This window comes from Phocoena sinus, chromosome 5 (genome assembly GCF_008692025.1).
Source record: "Phocoena sinus isolate mPhoSin1 chromosome 5, mPhoSin1.pri, whole genome shotgun sequence".
NCBI lineage: Eukaryota > Metazoa > Chordata > Mammalia > Artiodactyla > Phocoenidae > Phocoena > Phocoena sinus.
This window is the reverse complement of record NC_045767.1, coordinates 14196208-14215490: the sequence shown is the minus strand read 5'-3', so window position 1 is coordinate 14215490 and position 19283 is coordinate 14196208. Positions and strand designations below refer to the sequence as shown.

The window sequence follows — 19283 nt, the reverse complement described above, 5'->3', positions numbered from 1 at the left end:
AGGTGCTCCACATATATTGTTTCCAACATTCACAAATTTCTATGATTGGTATTATCCCCACTTAACAAATGTGGAAGCTAAAGCTCAGAAAATTCAAGTAACTTATCCAAGAGATATGAAGCCCTGTTTGGCTGACTCCACTGTAGTAATTTCCACTATACCACAATGTCACTGCTCCAACTACTGTATCCAAAACTATAGCCCATACAATATACCCAAGAACGTGCAATGCAGCATTACTTTTAATATCCTCCAATTGTAAATAACCTGTCAAGCGTGGATTAAGTAAATAAACTATGGTACATTTAATAAATGGAATGCTAAACAGTTGCTTAAAAGAATATGGTCTTATACAGAATAAGATCTTATAACAAGAATAACATCTCTATACACATTGACATGGAAAGAAGACCACGGTATATTAAGGGGAAAAAAAAATCCAAGGTGTAAAAAAGGTATATATACATGAGATATAATTCATTTTATCTTTTTTTAAAAAGGCATGAGGGTGGATATGTTTGAAAAGGCATAAAAAATATCATGACGTGTACAAATGAAGTAAATAGTGGTTGACTTTAGTGTGATGGAGGTAAGGAGAGCCTTCCTTTTCTGCTATATACATTTCAAATTACTTGAATTTTGTTACAACCATCATATATTGTTTTTGTAATTAATATGCTTTTATTCTTGATTTTGAAAATGTGAAAATATAACTTTATAGATTAAAAAACCCAGAAATTACCAAATGTTTTACCTATTTTTATAGCTTTAATACACTGATGTTAAAATATTTTTCTTTGCTTTATTTCAATAAACATTAATTTCTACCTTGAAAATGTAAAACTATCAATTTAATTTTTATAAAGAACAAGATACTATTTTCATTTTGTTGCCATTTAAATAACTGGTACTAAAAAGAAAAGTCAGAAGTAAAACCTGGAAATAAGCTAAATATATAATAATAGGAAAATGACTAAATAAATGATGGTACATACATAAGATGGAATATGTCTCCATTAAAAATAATTCCCTAAAAGAAAATTAAATGTCATGGGAGAATATTTACAGCGTATTGTTGTATTTCTTTAAAAAAGCAGATTACACGGACTTCCCTGGTAGCACAGTGGTTAAGAATCTGCCTGCCAATGCAGGGGACACGGGTTCGAGCCCTGGTCCCGGAAGATCCGACGTGCCGCGGAGCAACTAAGCCCATGCGCTGCAACTACTGAGCCTGCGCTCTAAAGCCTGTGAGCCACGACTACTGGGCCCATGCGCCTAGATCCCATGTTCCACAACAGGAGAAGCCACCCAGTGAGAAGCCCACACACCAAAACCAAGAGTAGCCCCCACTCGCAGCAACCAGAGAAAGCCCACGCAACAAAGACCCAACACAGCCAAAAACAAAACAAAGAAATACAGAATGGTCACAAAAAATGTGAGTGCTTACAAGTATACCTCACGCAATTGCAGTTTCATGCTAGCTGACTCACCTGAGGTTTTGGCCCCAGAATTTTTGAATATAATGTATATGACATAACATTGCAGGATGGATAGCCTATTCCAATTAGCACAGCTGATGTGAGGAACTGGGCCAGATGGATCATGGGGGTGTAGAGGCACCAGGCTTGTTCAACTGGGCAACCAGTTGGTCCTTCATTGTGATCTTCTCTTGGAATCTTCCAAAGAGTAATAATTATTTCTCCAAATGTGGCATTAGGGATTGAATTATTATGTAAATCTGTAAGAACAAAATCAGTACAGTGTATTACTTGTTAATTTAAATGAATAACAGGGGCTAACATTATAGAATTATGTATAGCTATACCTTCCCACTGTATTTTGGGAAACTGATGTCCCCAAGGTAACAAGATAAAGAAGCCAACCCATACAACAATGAGTCCTCCCAGCAGAATAGCACGCTCGCCAACCCTGTTAAAGGAGAGAAACTGTTACTAAAAAATGAAACATTGTATTATAACATAGCTTCATTACTTTTAGAATTTTTAAGACTATAAATAAAATAATATCTTGATACTTTTAGTGATATACTAATTAAAACGAATGCAAAATATAATTTCCCACTAAAAGGAACCAGGACTCCTCTGAAAACTGGCTGATATCAGGTCTGGGACAGAAAATATACAAGATGAGCCTGGACATCTTATCATAACAGGAAGAACAGAAATTACCAGTGACTACTAGGTTATGATTACAAGGACTCAGAGGGAATTCCCTGGAGGTCCAGTGGTTAGGGCTGTGAGCTTCTACTGTAGGGGGCACGGGTTCAATCCCTGGTCGGGGAACTAAGATCCTGCAGACCTCACGGCGTGGCCCCCCACCAAAAAAAAGGACTCAGAGCCAATTTGAGGAAGCTGGCTAAGAATATGACAACGTGAACACCAAAAAGAACAGTAATGACAATGGCTTGAAACACATCACAATGTTATTTATAAATTCATACTATATTAAAATAAAATACTCTTGGTTATTTTTAGAGGATGTTAGGGAACCCACTCAGTATTTTAAAAATCAGTTAATAAAAGAAAAGGATCACCCTATCTCTCCTACAAAAACTGTACCTCAGGATAACCAAATAGGTAGTGATGGAAAAGTTCTCTTTATAGAAAGTGTTCCAGCAAATAAATAAAGGAATGATAGAATTAAAATACCAGCATTTTACACTGATCTATTAATAAATTAATGGATCTAAGGAATGGTCAATGGCCACTTACATCATAAAAAGAGATAAACAAAACTTTACATTTCTCCTGATGTAAGCACATACCACCACCTATAAAACATTCTTGCCAAAAAACTGAACTCAAATCTCATCAAGCTTCTAGATCTAAGTACCAATTTTCAAGAAATATAGTAAACACAGGAAAATATTAAAAAACAAACAAAGACACCACAGGGATTTATTCAACAAGATCCAAAATGTGGGAAACTATAGGGCAAACATCTTGGTTGCTTCAATTTGTAAGGGAGAAAAAGAGAGAGATGGAAGAGATGGTAAAGAAACTTATAGATTAAAAGAGACTTAAGAAACGTAAGAGCCTGAGTCAAGTGAGTAAGCTGTGAAATAAAACAATATAAAACAAAACAAATTTTTTTAAAAATTTGAGACAGTGGAGAAAATTTGAATACTCCCTGGATATCTGATGATATTTAGAAATCACTGTTAATTTTTTTAGATGTGATAAATGCTGTCATCATTAACTTTTAGAGATACATACTGAAATATTTATGGAAGACATGAAATGATGTCTAACATCAGCTTCAAAATAATCCAGATGTAGGGGATAGGCAGTGTGGAGTAGGTGGAGGTATAGATGAATCAAGATTGTCCAAGGTTATAACTGTTGAAGCTAGGCAATAGATATTAAACATTCAGTACATGATTCTCTCTGTACCTTTGTATATGTTTGAAATTTTCCATAACAAACAATGAAATATACAGGGACTTCCCTGGTGGCACAATGGTTGGGAATTCAATCCCTGGTCCAGGAGGATCCCACATGATGTGGAGCAGCTGAACCCGTGAGCCACAACTGCTGAGCCTGCGTGCCACAACTGCTGAGCCTGCGTGCCACAACTACTGAAGCCCATGCGCCTGGAGCCCTTGCTCTGCAACGGGAGAGGCCACTGCAATGAGAGGCCCGTACACCGTGGCAAGGAGTGGCCCCCACTCGCTGCAACTGGAGAGAGCCTGCATGCAGTGACGAGGACCCAATGCAGCCAAGAATGAATGGATTAATTAATTTTTAAAATAAAATATGCAGACAAGAGCAAAGATTCCTAAAACAAAACAAACAAACCCAACACCTCCCATTACCCTCAGAATACCTACAAGGCTTCACATCTTTCCAACCTGATCTTCTCCCATTTGCCATTTCTCTCATTCTTCTCTGGCCAAAACAGCCTTTCTGCTTGTTCCTTAAACGTACGAAGCACAGTCTTCTGGGGCAAGAGAGTTTCAGGCCACTGCATGGCTGTTCTCTGACTTCACTGAGGTCTCTGCTTGGATGTAACTTCCGTTTGAGCTGCCCTCCATGAGCAGTCAATCAAAACAACACTTCCCCTCTCTCCCAACCCTGCCTTGCCACTTTTTATTCTCTTCCTCTGCTCTATTCTTCATAGTACTTCCCATGACCTGATTTCACATTTGTGTTTATTGGCTTTCCCTCCAGTAGAATACAAGCTCTTTGAAGGACATGAAATTGGATCATCTGTAAGAATGCCTATCAGCAGGACCACTCTACTTCTGTAGCAAGATGTAATGCATGTACTATTATTTAACTTTGAATATGAATCTATGTCTATGTCTATATCTTGGCCCCTCTACTTGGCTCTATAAGGATAGGAATCTTCGTAGTATTCCCCATAACACCTAACCCTACACACCGACTCAATATTTGTTAATTGATTTTAGAACTTTATTAAAGTTCTAAAGTATTGTTAAAATATTTTAGGAATAATTAAATCATTAGAACTGTCTAAATTTATCAACTAATGTTCCACTCCAGACTATATGAATGAACTTAATTTTATACAAGTATTTTTCTTAGTGTGCTCTTTACAGTTATACTTTTACAAAATGCTTCTTTTAAAAAGTGTTCTGTGATCAAAGTTACAAAAAACTTTGCGAAATGCTACGTACTCTTGTCATTAAGGTGATATAGTATATATACTGAAGATTTAGAAGTTTTAGAGTAAAGAAGTTTGGTGATTTTAACCAGAATTTTCCACACTTAACCATTAATCTTTCACAGCAGAACAATGTTTTATGAAATACGCTTATAGAAATACTTTAAATAAAACATAATATACAAAAGATACGTTAGAAGACAATTATTCACTTTGTAAAATATCTTGCTTTACCAAAGAATATACTACATGGTACAGAAATATGCTCCCTTAATAAATTTAAAATCTGTTTGCAAACATTCAAGGACTAAAACTCATGCATAATGACAGAAAAGCTTTATATTACTTTACTAATATATTCATTTACATCATTAGCTCCGTTTCATGTTTCACTTTAAAAAAAAAAAAAGACTTGAAATAAAACCAAAGACAAATAACCTACTTTTTGGAAAGTAATTTTATCCCCATGAAAATAATAACTGCCTCAACTCCAAGAGCAGCAAGTATTATGCCATCATATAACACAGCTTGTTCTCTGGTCCAGGCATACATATCCATTGTTAATGGAGTAACAATTCTAAGAAAAATAAAAAAGAAATTATTCTTCTTTTATTTCAATCGTAGGCATTGTTATTTAAAGTTGAAATAGTAAGATTTAATAATGATACCAACACATTCAAGAATCTGCATCCCTTTTAACAATGACACCAGATCTACAGAAACAAAAATTTTAAGACATTTTAAGTACATTTTGTTGTAACATGCACAAGCTACTAAGTTTGGCTGTTTGCATTTTTATTTTTTAATATTTACTGTAATTATATAAGTAACATGTCCAACACTGCAAAAAGTTTGAAAAACAGGAAAAGGAAACAAACCAACCATAATTCCTACCATTCTAATATAATTAAAAAATCATGGTTGTGTTTTGATTTAAACTGGTCTCTTTTCAATGAAATAATGTTACTATGATTAAGTTATTAACTTACTATGATTAAGTTATTAGAAACTTCTGGGATTTTTTTTTCTCTTCTCTGTCTCTTTCATACCTATCTTTGAATGTACATATTTTTCTCCCTACCTCCGAATGCTGCTCTTCCTTTATATGACTATCTGTCTCCTTCCTTGCCAAGCTTCTTTTCCTACTTTCTGTCTCCTTCTGTTAACTGGCTAAAAAAGGAATTTCAAAATATTCATTCTTTTAAAAAAAATCACCATCTTTAATTTTAAAATCAGATGAGCTGCTTTGGAAGATAGTTCACTCATTTCTCAATAAGTGAAACATAGAATTATCATATGATCCACTTCCTGGTATATACCCAAAAGAACTGAAAGCAGGGACTCAGATACTTGTACACTAATGTTCATAGTAGTATTATTTACAATAGCCAAAAGATGGAAATAACCCACATTTCCACTGACAGATGAATGGATAAACAAAATTGGTATATAAATAACAGTGGAATATTATTCAGCCATAAAAAGGTATAAAATTCTGACACATGCTACAATATGGATGAACCTTGAAAACATCATGCCAAGTGAAACATACAAGACAAAAAATGACAAAAGATGCATGATTCCACTCGTATGAAGTACCTAAAATAGGCAAATTCATAAAGAAAGAAAGGCGAATAGAGGAAACCAGGGGCTGGGTGAGGGGGAATGGGACTTAGTGATAAATGGGTGTAGCACTTCTGTTTGGGATGATAAAAAGGTTCTGGAAACGGGTGGTGGTAATGGTTGCACAACACTGTGAATGTATTTAATGCCACTGAATTGTGCAATTAAAAGTAATTAAAATGGTACATCTGAAACAAATACATTATTATATACAAATCTGGCCTCAATAAAAACAAAAGAAAATATGGCAGAAAAGCTCTAAGAATCATAGCAGACTACAAGTTTAATACATGTCAAATAACATGGTTCAAAAATGGGAAATAAATATACAAGAGAATAAATTATATCCTTTAAATTGAAAAAAAAAGTTAAAATAGTAAGTTTATGTTATGTATATTTACCATAATAAAATAAATACCCCCAAAATCAGATGAGCTAAAAATTCCATGTATCTCAATAATTAAAAAAAAAAAATCAAGTATATCTAGCATAAAATGTACTGGCATAAAAATGTAACAATATATCAAAAAGTGAAAAAACAAATTGTCAAATGATAATATCACATATTCTTGTTGGTTTAAAGACACACACACACACACACACACACACCCACACCCCTTAATACTTACAGTTGTATAGAAAAAAATGTTTCAAAACAACACACACTGAAGTATTAGCAGTGGTTACCTCCAGGGAAAGAAGTGGATGTGGAAATACAGTTGTAGTGTTTGGAATATTTACAAGAATATACTATTTTAATAATGGAAAAGTATTTTAAAAATTAAAAAGCCATATGACAAGGGACGTCCCTGGTGGTCCAGTGGGTAGAACTCTGCATACCCAACACAGGGGGCCCGGGTTCAATCCCTGGTTAGGGAACTAGATCCCGCAGGCATGCTGCAACTTTTAAGAGTTCGCATGCTGCAACTAAGAGTGCACATGTCGCAACTAAGAAGTCCGTATGCTGCATCTAAAAAGATCCCACATGCTGCAACTAAGACCCAGTACGACCAAAATAAATAAATAAATAAATATTTTTAAAAATAAATAAATATACTTTTTTAAAAGCCATATGGTAACTAACAGTCAACAAAGCCTACACGAGGCACAGATTTTGTAATATACTAGCTTTCTTCAGGATCAGAGCTTAAACAGAGTTAAAATTTCTAGACTGAACCCAACATATATAAGTAGGGTGCTGCAGGACAGAAGGGAGTGGCAGGATATATTTAAAGTGATGAAAGGGAAAAACTTACAACCAAGATTACTCTACCCAGCAAGGATCTCATTCAGATTCAACAGAGAAATCAAAAGCTTTACAGACAAGCAAAAGCTAAGAGAATTCAACACCACCAAACCAGCTCTACAACAAATTCTAAAGAAACTTCTCAAGGAGGGAAACACAAGAGAAGAAAAAGACCCACAAAAACAAACCCAAAACAATTAAGAAAATGGTAATAGGAGCATACATATCGATAATTACCTTGAATGTAAATGGATTAAATGCTCCAACCAAAAGACAAAGACTGGCTGAATGGATACAAAAACAAGACCCATATATAAGCTGTCTACAAGAGGCCCACTTCAGGGATTTTCCTGGTGGCACAATGGTTAAGAATCTGCCTGCCAACACAGGGGACAGGGGTTCGATCCCTGGTCCGGGAAGATCCCACATATTGCTAAGCAACTAAGCCCGTGACCCACAACTACTGAGCCTGCAAGCCACAACTACTGAGCCCGCATGCCACAACTACTGAGGCCCATGTGCCTAGAGCCCGTGCTCCACAACAAGAGAAGCCACTGCAATGAGAAGCCCACACACCACAATGAAGAATAGCCCTCGCTCGCCACAACTAGAGAAAGCCCAAGCGCAGCAACAAAGACCCAACACAGCCAAAAATAAATTAATTAATTAAAATAATAAAAAAGAGAAGACCCACTTCAGACCTAGGGACACATACAGACTGAAAGTGAGGAGACAGAAAAAGATGTGCCATGCAAATGGAAATCAAAAGAAAGCTGGAGTAGCAAGACTCATATCGGATAAAATAGACTTTAAAATAAAGACTGTTAAAAGAGATAAGGAAGGACACTACATAATGATCAATGGATCAATCCAAGAAGAGGATATAACAATTAAAAATATTTATGCACCCAGCATAGGAGCACCTCAATACATAAGGCAAATGCTAACAGCCATAAAAGGGGAAATCGACAGTAACACAATAATAGTGGGGGACTTTAACACCCCACTTACACCAACAGACAGATCATCCAGACAGAAAATAAATAAGGAAATACAAGCTTTAAATGACACAACAGACCAGATAGATTTAATTGATATTTATAGGACAGCCCACCCAAAAGCGGCAGAATACACTTTCTTCTCAAGTGCACACGGAACATTCTCCAGGATAGATCACATCTTGGATCACAAAACAAGCCTCGGAAAATTTAAGAAAACTGAAATCATATGAAGCATCTTTTCCAACCACAACGCTATGTGATTAGAAATCAATTACAGGAAAAAAACTGTAAAAAACAAACACATGGAGGGTAAACAATACACTACTAAATGACCAAGAGATCACTGAAGAAATCAAAGTGGAAATTTTTTAAAATACATAGAAACAAATAACAATGAAAACATGACAACCCAAAACTCATGGGATGCAGCAAATACAGTTCTAAGAGGGAAGTTTATAGTAATTCAATCTCACCTCAGGAAACAAGAAAAATCTCAAATACACAATCTAAACTTACACCTAAAGCAACTAGAGAAAGAAGAACAAAAAACACCAAAGTTAGTAGAAAGAAAGAAATCATAAAGATCAGAATAGAAATAAATGAAATAGAAATGAAGAAAACAATAGCAAAGATCAATAAAACTAAAAGTTGGTTCCTTGAGAACAGAAACAAAATTGATAAACCTTTAGCCAGACTCAAAAAGAAAAAAGGGAGAGTATTCAAATCAGTAACATTAGAAATGAAAAAGGAGAAATTACAACTGACACCACAGAAATACAATGGCTCAGAAGAGACTACTTCAAGCAACTATATGCCAATAAAATGGACAACCTGGAAGAAATGGACAAATTCATAGAAAGGTACAACATTCCAAGACTGATTCAAGAAGAATTAAAAAATATAAACAGATGAATCACAAGTAATGAAATTCAAACTGTAATTATAAAGCTTGCAGCAAATAAAAGTCCAGAACCAGACGGCTTCACAGGCAAATTCTATCAAACATTTAGAGAAGAGCTAACATCTATCCTTCTCAAACTCTTCCAAAAAATTGCAGAGGAAGGAACACTCGTTCTACAAGGCCACAATCACCCTGATACTGAAACCAGACAAAGATAACACCAAACAAGGAAATTACAGACCAATATCACTGATGAACATAGACGCAAAAATCCTAAACAAAATTCTAGCAAACAGAAACCAACAACACATTAAAAGGATCACACACCACGATCAAGTGGGATTTATCCCAGGGATGCAAGGATTCTTCAATATATGAAATCAATCAATGTGATACACCATATTAACAAATTAAAGAATAAAAACCATATGATCATATCTCAATAGATGCAGAAAAAGCTTTTGACAAAATTCAATACCCATTTATGATAAAAACTCTCCAGAAAGTGGGCATAGAGGGAACCTATCTCAACATAATAAGGGCCATATATGACAAACCCACAGCAAACATCATTCTCAATGGTGAAAAACAAAGCATTTCCTCTAAGATCAGGAACAAGACAAGGATGTCCACTCTCACCACTAATATTCATCATAGTTTTGGAAGTCCTAGCCACGGCAATCAGAGAACAAAAAGAAATAAAAGCAATACAAATTGGAAAAGAAGTAAAACTGTCACCGTTTGCAGATGACATGATACTATACATAGGTAATCCTAAAGATTCCACCAGAAAACTACTAGAGCTAATCAATGAATTTGGTAAAGTTGCAGGATAAAAATTAAAGCAGAGAAATCTCTTACATTCCTATACACTAAGAATGAAAAATCAGAAAGAGAAATTAAGGAAACAATCTCATTTACCATTGCAACAAAAAAGAATAAGATACCGAGGAATCAACCTACCTAAGGAGGCAAAAGACCTGTACTCAGAAAACTATAAAACACTGATGAAAGAAATCAAAGATGACACAACAGATGGAGAGATATACCATGTTCTTGGATGTGAAGAATCAACCCTGTAAAAATGACTATACTACCCAAAGCAATCTACAGATTCAACTCATTCCCTATCAAATTACCAATGGCATTTTTCACAGAATTAGAACAAAAAATTTTACAATTTATATGGAAACATAAAAGACCCCGAATAGCCAAAGCAATCCTGAGAAAGAAAAACGGAGCTGGAGGAATCAGGCTCCCTGACTTCAGACTATACTACAAAGCTACAGTAATCAAGACAGTATGGTACTGGCACAAAAACAGAAAAATAGATCAATGGAACAGGATAGAAAGCCCAGAGATAAACCCACACACCTATGGTCACCTAATCTATGATAAATGAGGCAAGAATATATACAAGGGTGAAAAGACAGTCTCTTCAATAAGTGGTGCTGGGTAAACGGGATCTCTACAAGTAAAAGAACAAAATTAGAACATTCTCTGACACTATACACAAAAATAAACTCAAAATGGATTAAAAACCTAAATATAAGACCAGACACTATAAAATTCTTAGAGGAAAACATAGAACACTCTATAACATAAATCACAGCAATATCTTTTTGGATCCACCTCCTAGAGTAATGAAAATAAAAACAAAAATAAACAAATGAGACCTAATTAAATTTAAAAGGTTTTGTACAGCAAAGGAAACCATAAACAAAATGAAAAGACAACCCACGGAATGGGAGAAAATATTTGCAAACAAAGTGACGACCAACAAGGGATTAGTCTCCAAAATATACAAACAGCTCATGCAGCTCAATATCAAAAAAAAAAAAACCCAATCAAAAAATGGGAAGAAGATCTAAATAGACATTTCTCCAAAGAAGACATACAGATGGCCAAGAGGCACTTGAAAAGATGCTCAACATCACTAATCATTAGAGAAATGCATATCAAAACTACAATGAGCTATCACCTCACACTGGTCAGAATGGCCATCATCAAAAAATCTACAAACAATAAATGCTGGAGAGGGTGTGGAGAAAAGGGAACCCTCTTGCACTGTTGGTGGGAATGTAAATTGATACAGCCACTATGGAGAACAGTATGGACGTTCATTAAAAAACTAAAAATAGAGCTACCATATGACACTGCAGTCCCACTCCTGGGCATATATCTGGAGAAAACCATAATTCAAAGAGACACATGTACTCCAGTGTTCACTGCAGCACTATTTACAATAGCCAGGACATGGAAACAACCTAAATGTCCATCAACAGATGAAAGGATAAAGAAGATGTGGTACATATATACATGGAATATTACTCAGCCATAAAAAATTGGGTCATTTGTAGAGATGTGGATGGACCCAGAGTATGTCATACAGAGTAAAGTAAATCAGAAAGGTAAAAACAAATATAGTATATTAACACAAATATGTGGAATCTAGAAAAATGGTACAGATGAACGTATCTTCAGGGCAGGAATTGAGACGCAGATGTAGAGAACGGATATGTGGACATGGTGGGGAAGGGGAGGGTGGGATGAATTGGGAGATTAGGATTGACATATATATGCTACCATGTGTAAAACAGATAGCTAGTGGAACCTGCTGTATATAGCACAGGGAGCTCAGCTCAATGCTCTGTGATGATCTAGGTGGGTGGGATCGTGGGGGAAGTGGGAGGGACGCCCCAGAGAGAGGGGATGTATGTATACATATAGCTGATTCACTTCGTTGTACAGCAAAAACTAACACAATACTGTAAAGCAACTATACTCCAATTAAAAAACAAAAAAAGCCATATGATAACTAATGGTCAACAAAGCCTACACAAGGCAGAGATTCTGCAATATACTACGTTTTTTCAGGATCAGGGCTTAAACAGAGTTAAAATTTCTAGACTGAACCCAACATACATATGTAGGGAGCTATATAGCTTAAAGTAAATTAAATTAATACACAAAGTTTTATAAGCATATTTATTACAAAACTCAGAAGAAAGGGAGAAAGACTAGTGAAACAGATTCCCTTATAAGGAAGGAAGATAAGGCAGTAAGATTACAGGCAGAGAATTAACTACATTCAAGTTAAAGGCAAAAAATTTATATATGCTTTTTACATCATAAGAAAAATATGCCTTACATAAGGATTTTGAGAACATCTATATTCCTGATTAATATTGCATTAAGAAATACAGGTTATTTACACAATCAGATTTAGATGAAAACAGAAAATAACTTACGTTTCAAAAAGGGCAAAGATAAACAGAATCACAAAAAACAGAACATTCGTGGCCACAACAGCAACTTGATCAATATTTCCTTGGGGGACCTGAACTTCATCTGTACTTGCTGTAGTAAACAGAAGAAAAATTATATTACCTACACAACTAATTTTTCTTATGACACTAAAACAGTGTAAAATTATATGTAGCAAATTCAATGACTAAACATTTAAAATCATTTTTTTAGGCTTTCAAAGCAATTTAAAAATTAACAATTTACATAACAGAAATAACTTTTAAATGGCATTTAAAATTAAAGTGAATTTTCTTCCCAGGACATACACTTCAATTCTGTTACCTACAGGAAATACTCAGATTTTCTATTCGGCATCTCTCAATCAAAAACAGAAATGTATGTCCATAGAATTCTATAAAATGATCTCATACTAAATACTAAATTTGCTTTAAATTTCAGTTGCAGATTTTTTTCTACCTTACCTAAATTTTAAAGTTACACGGATTTCATGAAGACCTCAAATAGTTTATTAAATAGGTTCTCAGTTCTATGATTCACCTCAATGGATATATATTTTGAATTTCAACAGTATGTAGAATTACTATTAGTAAATATCCTTATTTTTTAACCACAATTTTTTTTAAGTTCTTACGTTATCATTTATATGTTTTGCAAAGAACTACCAAGATTTGATGGTGGTTTTATAAATTAGGAAGGCAAATGAGTTAAGATGTTCACTTATCTTGAACTATATAGTTAAGTAACACACTCAATATAAGCTATATCTGATGTAATTGAGAAATGTGAAGCCATATATGTTGATACATGTATGTATACACATCCATCATGCTACTTTATAATTTACCCACTTATTCAGAGTAAACCAGGTAAGTAATACAAGAATGTATTTATGTTATCTTTAAGTGTATGTGTGGCAGAAGTGGGGGCAGGGGGTGATTTTCCTAAGACACAATAAATTTCTATAATTTTTTCATAATAGTGCCTGACTTTATATCTCAGGATTCCTGAGGAGGAGTTCTTCCTCCAATAATAAGTGAGATTTGAAAATAGTCTGCTATAGTTGGGGGCAATTAAGCACCTTGGACACTTGACATAGGGTTATGACCTCCCTTTCACACAAAGAAAAGCAGTCACACCTTTGTCCAGTTCCTTTTCTGGGGTAGACTCTGGTCCCTGTGGGCCTCAAATTATTTTGGATAGACCTCCCTGATTCTCAATCACCATCTAGAAGCCAGTCTTTACTCCTTTGAATCAAATATCAACATTGCCCCAAGTTAGACTGGAGTTTACTTTTCTGCAGCCTCCAACCAGTGCTAGCTTTAGTGGGGAGACTCAGAAATGTTGCATCCTAAACTGTGGGAACTGACTAGGTATCCTAATTATAAGAATTTTAATAAAACACTGCATATTGATTAAAAAACTGTAATTGGAAATTAAATCCTATCCCATGATAACATCTTTAATAATAGGAACAACTTGATGTTTTATCTAAACATTTACTGAAATTTAAAAATGATCTTTGTTTTATAAAAATTATTTTGAAGGACCTAGAAATCTTATGAAAGAAAATAGATCTCTCCTTTTAAAACTCCGATTTGTGCTTTAGAGCAGTGTTGTCCAATAGAACTCTGACGTGATGGAAATGTTCTTTCTTTCTACTGTCCAGTACAGCTGGCTGTTAGTCACATATACCCATTAACTAAGCACTTGACATGTAGCTAGTGTGGGAGTTCCCTGGAGGTCCGGTGGCTAGGACTCGGCGCTTTCACTGATGTGGCCCGGGTTCAATCCCTGGTTAGGGAACTAAGATCCTGCAAGCCACGCCACACAGCCAAAAAAAAAAAAAAAAAAAATGTAGCTAGTGAGATAGTGAGAATGAGGAATTTCTTAAATGTAATTAAGTTTAAACAGCCAAATATGACTAGTGGCTACCACATTTGACAATGTAGCTGTATGTCTTTGCTACTCAAAGTGTGGTTCATAGACCAGCAGCATCAGTTCCCATAGGAGCTTGTTATAAATGTAGATTCTCCCTCTCCAGGCCTACTGAAACAGACTCTGCATTTTAACAAGGTTCCCAGGTGTTTTCTAAGCATATTAAAGTCAATAAAGCAAGGATCTATATGGTTATCCCCTTCAACTTATGAAAGATTTCTTGTGCATCTTCCCTTTCTCAGCCCCTCAACCTCACCCTCTTTAACTCGCTCATTCTCTTTACCTTTAAAGAGGTAGAGAGATAGGTCTGTTAAGTTAGCATCCTATCTTACACCTTTTCAAAACAGTAGCTTAAACCCACTGCCGGCACTTCCTCACCACTCATTGTTCCTTTTTTTCTTTCTTTTTATTTTGAAAACTTTCAAACACATCCTTATCCATCTATGCCCTAGATTCAACAATATTTTGCCACACTTGATTCATCTACCCCTTCCTTTCCTCCTTTCTCTCACTCTCTCTTTGTTGCTGTAGTGTTTTTCACTGGATGATTCCCAAATTTCTATCTCTAGCTTTGATCTCTACTGCCAGAATTACAGATGCCTCTGGAATTTTTTAGTTGTTCTAGGGTAGCATTATATTTGGTTTAAACCAAATTGAAATCACCTTATCTTTTCAGCCAGTGTCCCTTCTTATATTCTCCTTCTCTCATTCTTTCAATTGTCTAGAATCAAAACCCAGCAGACATCTTCAACAACCCCCTCCATTCCTTAATATTCCCTATCCAACCTGTCAGAATCTTTTTTTTTGTCTTCAAAAGCTCATATCTCATCCCTTCTCCATTCTCAGTTAGTGCTGTAGTTCAGGCCTTTACATATCTGGATTAGCCTCACTTGCAATCTATCGTCATACTTCTCCTTTGTTCAAAATTTGCTATAGCTCCTCACCACTCTGCTCTCCACCCGACTACTTTTAACTTTATCTTCCACCAGTTTTGTTGTAAAAATTAAATAAAATGTCTATCAAAGAACTTGGTAAAAATTAACAGTGTCTTTTCCAAAACTTTATAAACTCCTTGAGGACAAGGACTAAATTGCATTCTTTTGCATGGGGGGACAATCCTCAAGGAGGACATAACTAGGAGTACTTAAATAATAGTTTATTTAGTAAAATATACCTACTTATCAGACTGGGTACCTATTTATAAGTCAGAGAAAGATATGAAAGATGAAAATGGGTATTTGTAGAGTATACCAAAAGAATAAAAATACAAAAGAGAAACCATACTTATTCCCATGATTAAGTGAATAAAGAAATACTTGAAACAGAAAGATACATTTGGTAGCAATAATACTGAAACCATTCCAAAATCTCAAGGATTTTAGGATATTGGCTTTTTGGAAACAAGATGAAGTGATTTTTAGCAATGGTCTTAACCTTACCAATTGTGCACACCAAGTCACTGATATAGGCATGCCTTTAAAAAAAATCAACTTAGCTAACTTTCAACTTTGAAGATCTTCCCCAATTACCCATTGTACTATCCTCAGAGACAAAATTCAAGTGAATATCAAAGAGACAGAATCATTAGAAACACTTTGTAATATTATAGTAATTTAGTCAAACAGGTCAATAGTACCTTCTTCAAAATTAATATTTTTACACTGTCGTCCTGAGTCATCCACACGATGTTCTCTTAAAAGAAAAACATAAATATTGTATCCATGAAAGGCTTAGTATAATAGATAATAGTTTAAATTTATTACTAGCTTTCTATTTTTTCACATTCTGGTATAGTTTCTTTTACTGTCTTCTGAGTAATGAAATTATTATGATATATAACCGATAAAATTTTTAAAATACAAGTTACAATTATTATTATATAATCATATAAAATGAAAAAACCCTCAATTCATCCAAAAGCACACATGAGCTGCCTTAATCAGTATTTGAAGTTTTCCAATGATTTTTAACATGAGTTATAAACATTTTGGACTCTTGGATAAAACACTCCAAAGAAATATAAAGTAACAAAACTTCTGCAGTTTTATAAAATTTTTTCTAATATATAAAAGAGATACACATTATGAGTAACTTTTGTATCTAAGGTTGAACCTAATCATTAATCTACTTAAAATGTTGCTTTCATGCCATTTCCCCTACTTAGAAATCTATCATTAGTAGACCAAGACCAAACCTTGAATCTTTAAAGACCTTATAATCTGTTCTTATTCATCATCTATTATTTTAGTTGTCAGTACCACATGCGTTAGCTGATAAGAAAATATGAACACAACTAGACATCAAAAACCAAATAAAGACATCATAGAAATAATAATTCTCCAACAATGATAATGCTTATTTAATTTCACAATCTACAAGAGTAGTTTTATCATTTCTATCTAATTACCTTAATACAGTAAGAATCAGAATAATATTTAAAATTCCCAGGAAGGCGCCAAGTAAAACTGGTGCTGTGTACATGTTTATCTGCAGCTTAATGGTATCCCATGTCATGCCCTTTTCTCCAATGAGTGCGAAACAAGTCTGAAAAACTTATTAAAATAAAATGTATACAGATTAATTATTATATGGGAGGCACAGGCTAAAATAAATGTGAGAAATATTTACCACAGAATTGGAAGTAATAGATGGAATCATCCATCTGCATCAGACATCTCAACAGGGGCAAGAAAATTGGTTCTTGGTGGGGAGAGGCAAAACATTTACTCTTTTTCTGTATAAAGCACAGATATGCATACAGTACATAAAACACATACAATATAGGTCTGTGGTATTAAAATTTCATGGGATGGAGTGATTAGGAAAGAAATGTCTAAAAAGCCTCCTTAGGGAGACAATAACATAAAAAATGGGTGAGAAGCACTGATGTACAGGCATTCACAAGGGATTATACCTAACATAACTTGCCAGTATTTTCTTTTTTTAAAATACATCTCTGTATGAAATTTAAGTTATACAATTTCTTCCATAAGTAAATTATTAAAGTTTAATCAATTTCATTATAAGAAACTGTCACTTTTTTTTTTTTTTTGCGGTACGCGGGCCTCTTACTGTTGTGGCCTCTCCCGTTGCAGAGCACAGGCTCCAGACACGCAGGCTCAGCAGCCATGGCTCACGGGCCCAGCCGCTCCGCGGCATGTGGGATCTTCCCAGACCGGGGCACGAACCCGCGTCCCCTGCATCAGCAGGCGGACTCTCAACCACTGCGCCACCAGGAAAGCCCGAAACTGTCACATTTTGACTCAATATTTTAAAATATTACTGTGTATATGGTACTTAAATTATATATATTTAATACCACTTTCAATTTGGATCTGTGGCAAAAATCAGATTGGGTAAGTATTGGTTTGCTCTCCTGATTTAGATTCTATATCTCGTTCTGCCAGGACTTTACATGTAACCTTAGAGTGAGGATTAAGTAAAATACTGCACCTAAAGCACTTAGAACAGCATCTAGCATATGGTTAAGCACTCAATAAATGTTTGTGCTTATTGATGTGTTTATTATTGGAAAAGTCATCTAATCTTTTCAGGCCTACATTTACTCATCTTTAATATAAAATGTTTTAGTGAATAATCTTTTTTTAAAATTTTTATTTACTTATTTATTTATTTTTGGCTGCGTTGGGTCTTCATTGCTGCCAGCGGGCTTTCTCTAATTGAGGCGAGCGTGGGTTTCTCATTGCGGTGGCTTCTCTTGTTGAGGAGCGTGGGCTCCAGGGGCGCAGGCTTCAGTAGTTGTAGCACACGGGCTTAGTTGCTCTGCAGCATGTGGGATCTTCCCAGACCAGGGCTCAAACCCGTGTCCCCTGCATTGGCAGGCAGATCCTTAACCACTACACCACCAGGGAAGCCCCGTGAATAATCTTTAAAATAGATGGCCAAAATATTTACTGAGAACCTAAGCCTATACCAGGTACTGTGCTAGAAACTGAGGGTAGAGTGGTAAGCTTAAAAAGACCCAGACTATGCCCTCATGCATATAGTAAGGCAATAGGTTCAATTGTTCTAGATTTCTGCTTATATTTTATTCCAGAACACTGAACTAAAATACTAGATTCTGGTGAATGATGAATTAGGCTTTCTTCTGTTGAAGCAAAGTAATGGAAACTGGAGGTTGGGGTGTTAATGATGAAGTAAACTGAGCTGGATTCAAATTGATTCTATTTATAACTGCAATCTTAAAAGCATGGGCCAATTATATGGTTTTTCAAAGTTATGCTAGGCATAAAAAATTAATTTCTCTACTCATTTAGCAGAAAATTAATCGGCCTTAGGGAAATATTAAATCTCATTAATATATTTTTATATTCATTAAACTATGAAAGCTTGGAAAGAAGAAGAGACTAGTAAATCTTTTTTAAACTCTTTCATTTTCTTCAACCTTAGAAAAGTCTTAAAGGTATGGGCAAAAAGGGGAAAAAACCTCCTATAACTTTCCTCAAATCCTTCAATTAAAAGAATTTTGTTTCTCATAAACAGGAAAAAAAAAGCAAACTCTTGCTGAGATGTCAAGCTAAATGATTATCTGACAGAACGTATACTTTGGAATCAGACAGTGAGGTTTGAATCTCATATTTCCCATTTAATATCAGGGTGACCCTGGATAAGTTACTTAGATTCTCTGTGCCTTGGTGTC

The 19283-nt window shown here is 35.0% G+C and overlaps 1 protein-coding gene across 3 annotated transcripts in view; it reads right to left on the bottom strand.

Annotated features, from left to right (window-relative positions):
* The window catches only part of MFSD8 (major facilitator superfamily domain containing 8), a 39489-nt gene that overhangs the window by 1739 nt on the left and 18467 nt on the right, over positions 1-19283 (bottom strand). For 2 of the 3 annotated variants that reach the window (XM_032632135.1, XM_032632137.1), the window contains 6 exons: positions 17031-17175; positions 16260-16315; positions 12670-12778; positions 5090-5224; positions 1826-1929; positions 1491-1738 (listed from right to left, as the gene is read on the bottom strand). In XM_032632135.1, coding sequence (XP_032488026.1) covers positions 1491-1738; positions 1826-1929; positions 5090-5224; positions 12670-12778; positions 16260-16315; positions 17031-17175 — 797 coding nt within the window. The remainder of the gene's footprint in view (positions 1-1490; positions 1739-1825; positions 1930-5089; positions 5225-12669; positions 12779-16259; positions 16316-17030; positions 17176-19283) is intronic. The other variant, XM_032632136.1, reaches the window with a different exon arrangement.